This window comes from Acanthisitta chloris, unplaced genomic scaffold (genome assembly GCF_000695815.1).
Source record: "Acanthisitta chloris isolate BGI_N310 unplaced genomic scaffold, ASM69581v1 scaffold5775, whole genome shotgun sequence".
Lineage (NCBI taxonomy): Eukaryota > Metazoa > Chordata > Aves > Passeriformes > Acanthisittidae > Acanthisitta > Acanthisitta chloris.
Genome location: NW_008675273.1, coordinates 23,924 through 34,102, shown reverse-complemented (window position 1 = coordinate 34,102; position 10,179 = coordinate 23,924). Strand labels below are relative to the sequence as shown.

The following is a 10,179-nucleotide window of genomic DNA, read 5'->3' as shown; positions in this document are numbered from 1 at the left end:
CCAATAACTTCTGAAATCTTGAAATCTGTGCATTGTCTATACCAGGTCAGAATGAAAAATGTCCAAATGTCAACCTTAGTGATCAAATTTCCTCACTTGTCTGCTTGATTCACTGTCTTCCCCTGGGTTTCCATATAGCTCATTAAACAAAACAAACCTTTAGAGAAAGAAAAAAGTTTGACATGATTAACTAGCTTTGCTGGTAATGTGTGCAACCCACCTAGGTGTCTAGACAGCTTGAAAAATACAGATCATATTTAGGAGTAACAGCTGGTACTCCTCAAGCCTCTCTGTTGGACCTCAAATTAAGTAGGAACAGACCTTATCAATATTAGATGATCCTCTTCCAAAGAAAACATCCAGCCTGCTGCAGGAAATTGAGTTACTGGTTCAGTAAATGGCACTTTACCTGCAGCCCTCAAAAAAAGCTCTGCACTCCCAAAGGTTCTGCTCTGGGAGAAGTGAGGGAACAAAGAGTTCAGACCAATTCCATTAGGGGAAACCCTCAGTGATTTTTTTCCTAAAAGGAAAATAAAGATATCAACACCTGTGTCCTACCAGATACCATTTCAGGCAGGTGTTTCTTGCCTGCCCATGTATAATAATAACTTGGAGAGTGTTTGCTTATGCAGGTTTTAGACAGTAAAATTTTGTTAGCCACTTTTAAATAATAGTTAATGGCTTAACAAGAGGTTATGAGAGGGAACAATGACAGACTCTGGTAAGAACAGGCATTTACAGCACTCCTCAGGACAAACAAGGAGCTATCTAGAAGCTTATCCAGAAGTAGCACCTACTTCTTGGGCTGTGTCCCACCCAATCCCATTGCACAGCAAAGCTTCCCTGGGCCAGGAGATGTTGACTGCAGAAGAGTCATACACAGGAGAGGCAAATGCAATGTTAGGTGGCCAAAAAGGGTGGATCAAATCCTCTGATCATTAAAGCTGCAAGTCTAAACAAAGTAAAAAATTGCAGGTTAAACCTATTTAATAAAGACTCTGCCCTAAGATGTCCTGTTTGTGGTTTTGTAGGAGCATAAGTGGTGCAGAAGCACAGATTTAATAAAGACTCTGCCCTAAGATGTAGGAGCATAAGAGGTGCAGAAGCACACAAAGCCAAGGGCATGTGCTTCTAAGCATGTTGGCATATGGGACTGCTCCCAGCTGAGAGATTTTACACAAATAATGTGTATTGTCCACAAATAACATGTGAAGACCAGGCAAACACAGGGGAAATCTCGAGGTATCCCTGTTCAGCAGCTCTGTCTTTTGATTGAGGCAAATTTGCCACAGTTCTGCAAAAACACAAAGGTCTTTGCCCCACTTCATTGTACTTGAGAATTTATTGCTCATCTTATGAGGGGAAAAAGATTTATAACTCAGCCAACTTACAGCCAGTCAAAGAGGCTGTCCAAGCCCTGAACTGTGGGTGTTCAGGGTAAGGCTGTTTAGCAAGATCTAAATTCAGGCCATAAGTGCTTTTTATAAGAGACTGTAAATCACCTTAACTTTTATACACTGTGGCAACATGTGAGCAGAGGAATGTGGCTGGTCTGTGCTAGTCCCAGAAAAGGTCTCAGATGAGGCCAGCAGATTGTGCAGACGTGTGATACTGAGCCTTGGAGTAAAATACTCAGACTTGTATCTCCCCCACGCTACGTGCGAGCGTCCAGGCCGAAGGGGTGGGAGAGCAGCACGGAGATGCCACAGGAACAGAATGCACAAGGGCAGCTTGAGCACCCAACGGGAAGAGCATTGCTAAGCAGTAAGCAAACTGTAAAACACAAGGCAGACAAAACATCTGGCAGCTGCTTCAAATAGTTTTCTGTCTGAAGGGCAGACAAGCCTGCAATAGTTTCGAATCAAAACATGTGCAGAGGCAGGATCAGTGCTCCAGTGTGTTTTGTGTAAGCACTGAATGAGTTTTGTTCCCTTCAGTGCTGTTTTGTAAGCCAAGAAAGGCTGTGCTTTGGGTTAGGGTTTTAATTTTAATCAACTTTACTAAATAAATCACGATGTGTTTCCTTCTCCGGTCAAACGCAACTTAGCGTTTGGCATAAGATCAACAGCATTAGCTCTGCATGGGAAGCATGTGGGAGAGGAGAGGGGCAGCATGCTAGGAAATGCTTTTCATAATTGTCTTACCTTCTGCACGAGGCAAGGTGTGACTGCCAAAGTCAGTTCTGAGAAGTATGACGCATATCCTTGCAAGTTTGCACATCTTGAGCACAGGGAAAGGGAAAATTGCTTTGGTACTGGCTCAGGATTTGACAGGTACAGACTGGCAGCTGTGCTGCAGCAGGGAAGTTGTTGGAGCTCAGGAATAAATCCTCAATTCTGCAGATAAAGGAGAGAATTGGCAACTGTCTTCCCTCCCCCCCAAGTTTTTCTGTCCTGACATAGAGCTGTGTTGAAGATCCACAGTAGGTGTGTTGGCTGGCACAGACATGCCACCCAGGACAGGCTTCCCTTGAGAAAGGGATGATAAGACAGCTCAAGTAGCATGACATACTTCCTTATCAGCCACCAAACTCCTCCACTGAACACTTCCCCTCTCGCCCTCTAGACTCAAATTACTTTCAGCAAAGCCTCAACTTCCAGAAACAAAGAAAAGCTACTCCACTGCTTGTCTAGAGCATCAGGATGCCAAGGTTCTGTGCAGAATTGTCACAGCACTGCTCCAGCCCAGGCAAGGCAACAGCAGGCAAAGTGTCAAGGCCAGAAGCCTCCTATGAAACGTAGGAAGAGTTCCATGTGCGTAAACATGGTGAGTCAGCAGCAGCAGGAGGAGGATGAGATGCTGGCCAGGGTAACAGGGCTGGTTTTCAAGGCAATCCTGATACAAGTAGGACTTGCAGCTTTTCCTGCTGCTCCAAAAGGCAGAGATGTGCCTGCCACAATGCCAGTGCTTGGACCAGGGCAGTAACAGGGGAGCAGAGAGCCACTGATTTATTAGGCCTTGCTAATCTGTGATATCATTTGTTGATTCCATCAGGTCCAATCCTCATCTCATGACTTCCTCCCCCGTTGCCATGGCACTGTACATAAACACTGCAGACTCCCAGCCCTGAGCAGGTCATTTGTTTCAAATATTCCATGCAGCTGGAACACAAGGCTGTTTGGGTGTCTGGAGCTGAGCATGAACTAATTTCTCAGCTTTCTGCACCCGCCCCACCTTCTGCACCCTCCCAGAGCCCCTCCAGTCACATTCCAGTGACACAGGGGCAGCCTCACACTGCAAGCTAAGTGTTTTATTCAAGTCCTGCACTACCTTCAGCAAACCATTAAATATGCTGGAGATTTAGGTTTAGGATCTACAAACAGTTGGGGGAAAAAAAATAGAAAATCACAGGATTAAGACATCCAAACTCAAAAAAAAAAAATCCTTGTCCTAACTGGAAACAAGAGACAAGAAAACACTTGCCCTTCTATTTTTGAGCTCTCATCCCCCAGTACCCTTATTAGGCAGTTCATAAGCTTTAGCTGAACATCACATGTTACAGTGTGTGTGAACTGAGTGGATTTGGTTTCCACACAAGTTGGTAGCTGCAGGGAAGACAAGAATGCATGGACAGGAAAGGGACTTAAAGCCTTCATCATCAAAGCCAAGGGCACCATGTCATCTCACCTCCAGTCACTTTGGAAAGGCTTAACCTCACTGCTGAACAGTTTGAGACATCTCTATATTGCACAGTATGGAGATGGAGGAGACTGAAGGTACAACCATCAAGCAAACAGGTTACATACCACAAACAATAGAATCCACATCTCACAGCCCAGAAATGAAGTGTCTTGTGCAAAGAGATCTCAAAAATAAAGCACAGCAACTGATTGCAGTGGGTAGGCAATGACTGAAAGCCAATACCAAGGGACTTGAGCTAAATCAAGTTCATGACTTGAGGAAGTTTCCCAGTACACACTGAAATCAATCACAAGAATGATTCTCCCAACACTCAGCTTACCCTTCCACAGCACCTTCTGTGACTAACTGTGCTGCTCTTCTGGCTAGCCCTGCTTTCTTCTATCTACCATCTCCCTACTGAAAAAGGACAATGAGGTATCCACAAAGTAAGCAGTGATTTCTTTTTTCTGAGCTTCTTTTCTGTAAGAAAAAAAAAAAGTCATTTGCTGTAGTCTAGGAGTGAAACTTTCAAACCTGCACAATGCATGAAGTTTGGCACGATAACCAGAGCTCTATTGAAAATATTTTCTACTGAACAGGAAAAAAAGGAATATAGTGTAATAAATCAGCTCTAAACCAAGTTAAATCATGAGACCAAGGTTGCTGTCTCATCACAGATTTATTCAACTCCATCTTTTAGGCCCCAGTGGCAGCTGCACTAAAACTCAGGTTACCACATCTCACCATCCTGTATCAATAGCTGCCCTGACACTTTTCAGATAGCAGCTTTAAGTGGTTATTCTTCCAAGCAGAGATAAGGCCACAACAGCCCTTGCTTGGCCTGTTTGGGCTTCTTGGGCATAAGCTCATGTAGAAACCAAACAAAAAATCTGATCACTTCATGCAAATAAAACCCATCACCAAGTAATATTTAATAAAGTTTATTAGGTTACTGAGTATTATCTACAGTCATAAAATAGAAAGTCAGAATTTAAAACTGTACAAAGTAATGTCCTGGTGAAGTGAGAAGAGATGGAAATGAGGGAGCACAAAGAGCATTAGAAGTAGGGAGAACACAGCTACTTCCCTGGAGTTCTGGAAGACACTGGTTCAAGTTGAAGGCAACCAAATAGGGCTCCACACACTGAATTTTCTTGTGTCCCACCCTGCAACAGAAACTAGTACAAACCCCTACATTACAAAAAAAAAAATCATAATATTAGAATAAAAAAGGGGCACATCACACCCCACCCAGTCTTGGCACCAATTCTGTGCTTTAAAAAATAGACTATGCAAGTAGTTTATTTTAAAAAAGGTACCCTACAGCAGCTGTTTAAAACATGTTCTTATACATACACCACAAATATATATATTAACATTTTCAACAACTAAACTCATTTGTACCTAACACAGAACTGAAGAGATAACTCAAGAGCAAAAAAAAAAAAAACAAAAAAACCAAAAAAACCAACCACACAAACATTTTTCAAGACAAAGAAATGTGCAAAATAACCCCAGAAAGGCAGCATAGTAACCTGTGGAGAGGTCAAGAGAGCAGCTCCTGCTAGTAAAGGAGTGTCATCCTCTTTACTTGGCTACTGAGGTGAGATCTATTTGGGATGTGCTGATTTTGCCTGAATTGCTTGTCCTGTTTATTGCAGCTCTCTCCTGCCCCTCAGCTCTGGAGAGGTTCAGGTTCTTCTTGCTGTGCCTGAAGATCACCCCACTAGCCTCTGTTCAGGTCTCACAAACTACATTCTGCAGCAATCACCTCCTGGAGTTCTCATCTGCTGATGGTATTTCTGCAGCCACACTGCTACCACCTTCTCTGGGACAACTTCCCACCCCCTGTTTATTGCAGCTCTCTCCTGCCCCTCAGCTCTGGAGAGGTTCAGGTTCTTCTTGCTGTGCCTGAAGATCACCCCACTAGCCTCTGTTCAGGTCTCACAAACTACATTCTGCAGCAATCACCTCCTGGAGTTCTCATCTGCTGATGGTATTTCTGCAGCCACACTGCTACCACCTTCTCTGGGACAACTTCCCACCCTCAAGAGAGAAGAGAACTATTCTTGCTGCATAGATAAATGGAGATTACACCAAAGGTCTAGGACAGAACAAAGCCTGGTTTAGATGAATTTAAGCAGCTTATCCAAGAAGAGAATGCCCTGGCAGAGCCATTTGAGAAGAACATTAGCATGTTTCTCTACCGCCTTAAGATGGAACAGGTTATAGAGAGCAAACCTAAGGTGATGGGGCACATAGCTGTGTAACAAAGCTCAGCTCATACAGCCACTCTCACCCTGTTGCAGAAGTGTGTCCCTTCCTTCCCTGTCCCCACATCAGCAAGGAATCCCAGATTAAAACCTGCAGGTTTAAGTCAGGACACAGGCAGGTGAAGACACAGTGTGACTGCTCAATCAGCTGAGTCAAACCCACCAAGAGGCAGAGCAGAGAATGGAGCAGGAGAAAGCAATGGGGATAAACCAGAAAGCAGCATCCACAATCTATGGAATAGCATCAGAACATGGTGACAAGTCCCAGCAGAGACACAGACATCAGCAACATAACCACTTTCTCCAAAGTAACAAGTGTCTTGGTGAAGGGTTCTTGGGTTTGGTGTTTTAGGGCTTGGGGTTGTACTTTCAATTATTTTTTTTTTGGTTTAAGAACTCAGCAATTAATTCTTCTTGGTATTCCAGACTCTTCCCAACTCTGCTGGCCACCCTCTGCATTTCCATTCTTAGGAGCAGGTCTGAACATTTCCACTCCTAATGCCTTCCCTTTCCCCAAATGATGTTCTTCCCTTTAGCTGGTACAGAAAAAATTCCCTCCTAGGCCCTCCAACCCAAAGGATGCAGTAGAGCCTTTCCTCAGGAGATCCAGGGAAGCACAGAGCTCCTCTAAGTGTTCCTTTTGTTGTGTGCTGGGGAAGTGACTTCCAGAGAACAAAACAGCTGTGAAACAAGGATTACTGGAGAGCTTGCCAATAAGGGCACATGGAGGCTTAAGCAGTGGCAGGAATACTTTGGCCAAGGAGTTCCAACAGTAGCGATGACACGAGGGTGGAGAACCCATGGCTTGGTGGGTCAGCTCCGATATGTTGCCTTGGTTCCAGCTCTGTCCTTGAACACAAAGGTCATTGGTAGAGCAGGTAACTCTTGAGGGAGGCTGGCAGTGGCAGTGTAGGGATCTCAGTCAGTCTTTCCTTGCCCAGAGCAAGCCTCACAGCTCGCCGACACAAGTCCATCAAAGGCAGTGGTTCAGCTGGGAAAAAGAGACCCAAGACATTAACATCCCGACCAACGAGTCACACATTCAATCTGCCACTTCTAAAACAGACTGAGCAAGAAAAATGAACACCTGACATGTCTGCAGGACCTAAGCCATTCAGTATTCACACATCAGCAACTTCAGCTCATTCAAAACACAGGCAGGGCATGATGTTTCTCTAGGTTATTAAGCCATACATGTGTGTGAATCAAAAAAAATAAATCCTAGAATCCCCAGATGGAAGTTCCTCCTCTCCAACACCATTCATTCAAGTCAGAACACAACTTCTAGCCTGTGCCTCTTACTGCAATATCCAAAACCTTTTGTAAGAGTCACTGAAGGAAGACTGCAGCACTCTGAGAGCATCATGTGGTGTGGGTACCCATGATTTATCTCATGTAGTGGGATAACAGCTGTCAACCCCTTCATTTATACTACATAGTTCCCATGAAAAACAAAGCCATCTGTCAAAGCTTCATGTCACCACTTGCATTGTGACATTTTCCACTAGAGGATTCCCTCTGTGTCACAAACCTGGGAAAGATAGAAGCCTTTGGCTATCTTTTTTTGCATCCTGTACTTAAAACCCTGAACAAGATAATACTAGTTTTTCAGGAATGGCATCTGGGGCCCTTTGCTGTTGAGGAGTCATTCACAACATGCAGGGGACTAAGGTCAAAACCAGAGCTAACACATCACAGCTGGACAGAAGGAAGAACCACATTTAGTTACTCACAGCTTCTCTTGCTAAGTCTGTCAAAGCTCACCTTTGCACAGAAAGCTGCTCAAGCCTTAGGGGTTTCTCCTCCCCCAGGGAGAGAGCTAACACAAAGACATCCCAAAGCAGATAACTGGACATCCTCCTAATAGCCTGAGGGCTCTGCATGCACCATTTCCTTTACAGACATCTTGGGCTGAACACAGACACCTAAAAGCATCCACAAGCATGGAATGAGCTTGGCTGAGCAGCTGCAGTTTTCAGGAACTTTGATAGATGCCAACAGCTCTAGCTTCTACTGCTTTATGCCAAATTAATCTGACTGTTCATACAACTTTAACAGATGAGAGACAGAGAAAGCTTAATGTCTCTGAGCATGGTCATGTTGCTGCATTTTTTTTAAACCCTCTGAGCATGGTCATGTTGCTGCATTTATTTTAACAAGAATTCATTCCATGAATAAAGATGGATAAAATTTCCTTCCTTCCAGGTTCAAAGGTAACAGCTAATGTTGAAAATCTCAAACAGAACAGTGTTGTCAATAGCCTCTGATCAGGTCACTCCTGATTCTATGTTGGAAAAAGTTAGCAGTCACACTGCTCCACACAGAAAACACTCCCAATGACAAGGGGAGAAAGTATTTCTCATTTAACTTTTGGCAAATAATCTGTGAGAAGGAGAGTTTGTTAGCTGAGGAGGGACTTGGTAACAAAGTCAGGAAACACAGGTTTGAACTGGTCTGTCTCCTCAGAACTGAACTCATGCCTTATTTCCTCCCTCTCCTTTCCTACTATGGATCATGAGCTAGTACCTGCTCCAGGGAAAGCTGCAGTGGAATGTTCTTTTCTAACTTATCTGCAAAGTGCTCCCAGTGCTTCGAGCATTAGTTATTCCTGAGGAATCACACATCTATTCACATACCTCTTCTGCACTGACAGCTGAGCCCATGGATGTGTCAGGAAAATGCTGCTGCTTCCCAAGCCCAACCTTTTATCATACATGTTCTGTGTCACAAGGAAGACACAGATAGCTGCACTCAGCCCTGGTTTTGTTTGCTCATGACCTACTTCAGGATCCATCCTGCCTCTTCCATAGGAACAGGTCCCTGCAGCCAGACTGCACCTCTTGCTCTGGCTGTGCCACTGCCAGAGAGGCCTATTGCTGGCAGCACTCCTTTGGCACTTCCCAATGTAGCTTATTCTTAAACCACTGGGGCACAAACACACTGTATTCAGTCTGTCCCAATTCCGCCTGCTCTGCATGGAGATAGCTGGGACAGAGGCATTGTCTAGCCAACATCCCAGGGGACAAGGGGCCCTGACCTTCAAAGCCTACAGACATTAACATAACAAACACATTTCAGTTTAACAGCCTTAAAAGGAGAAGATATTTGACAGAGATGAAGAGCAAGAAGTTTGTCCTCATCTCGTTTGCACCCATAACCCAAGTCTGACAGGAGACCAAAAGAGAAAGCACACACATATCTGACCTCCTTCCATTCACAGGCACTACAATCACTGGACAGTGTTGCCATTGAATGCTCAGAAGTGGTTAGAGCCAGACACCTTCTTTCTATCCGTGCCAAAATAGCATCCCGTCATTCCTGGCCTGGTGCCCACAATTCACTCCTGTGCTGAGAGCACATCACAGCCACATCCAATGCTGGAGGTGGCCATTTCCTTGCTAAGTGCAGGTCTGTGCCAGCAATTCCACAGACTTGCTGGCTTTGAGGGGAGCTGCAGGTTTTGGCTTTGACCCTTCAGAAAAACCTGGTTCCTGGAGCTGCTGCCATTTTCTAAGTGTTGTGGCAGGAGGAGCTCAGCTTCTTGTTTTTGGTGAGAAAACACTCTGCCAAGAGCTCCGTTTGGTCTTGTTGAGCTGAAATGTGTTTCTCAAAGCACTTGTAGATTTTGCCCCTATCCCTTTGCAAGGTTTCCCTGGTTGTTCTGACAGCTCAGTTTTCCTGGTGCCCAGTGGCAGCTTTGTTGTACCTCATGTCACCAGTGCTGGGGTTTACCATTGCTTGCCCAGCACTAGGAACACCTTCTAAGCACCAATTACAGAGTTCAATATGCTCCAGCCTTTGGGCAGACACTGTTCTGGAATGCAGGGGGAACACTACCCTTTTCATATCAATACTGCCAGATTTATTTCACTAACAACATAAATCCAGATTTTAATCCATTTCCTTCACCTCTCTCCTCCACCCTACCCAGAGGACTGAGTCACAGTCTGGCCCCATGGGAACTTCTGACTATGAGAGATAACAGACTTTAGCACATTTGGACAGCCAAATTTATTACTAAGCTTAGCTAGAGATTGATGTGCCTGTTAGTAAAAGGCCTGGCATGCAAGTTGGGCTGACTACAATATCCAGCCCCTTGCTAGAAACGAGCACACCCTGCTCTGAAAGAATCAGAACTGAGCTACTCTCATGAAAGATGAGATATTCCCATTTTCTTAGGGGCAGATTTTCCCATTCTTTCCTGCAAGGGATTTTTTAAGTCCTTTCATTACCTATTTAAGGATGGGGAATGTCTCAGACTTTCAGCAAAGAGACACCAGGATTA

General features: G+C 44.6%; 1 protein-coding gene across 1 annotated transcript in view; it reads right to left on the bottom strand.

Moving 5' to 3' along the window:
- Positions 1–6,485: 6,485 nt before the first annotated feature.
- The window catches only part of SPSB1 (splA/ryanodine receptor domain and SOCS box containing 1), a 4,707-nt gene continuing 1,013 nt past the window's right edge, over positions 6,486–10,179 (bottom strand). Inside the window, exon 2 of the mRNA XM_009075679.1 lies at positions 6,486–6,885. Within this exon, the coding sequence (XP_009073927.1) occupies positions 6,758–6,885 (128 nt within the window). The 3' untranslated portion in view covers positions 6,486–6,757. The remainder of the gene's footprint in view (positions 6,886–10,179) is intronic.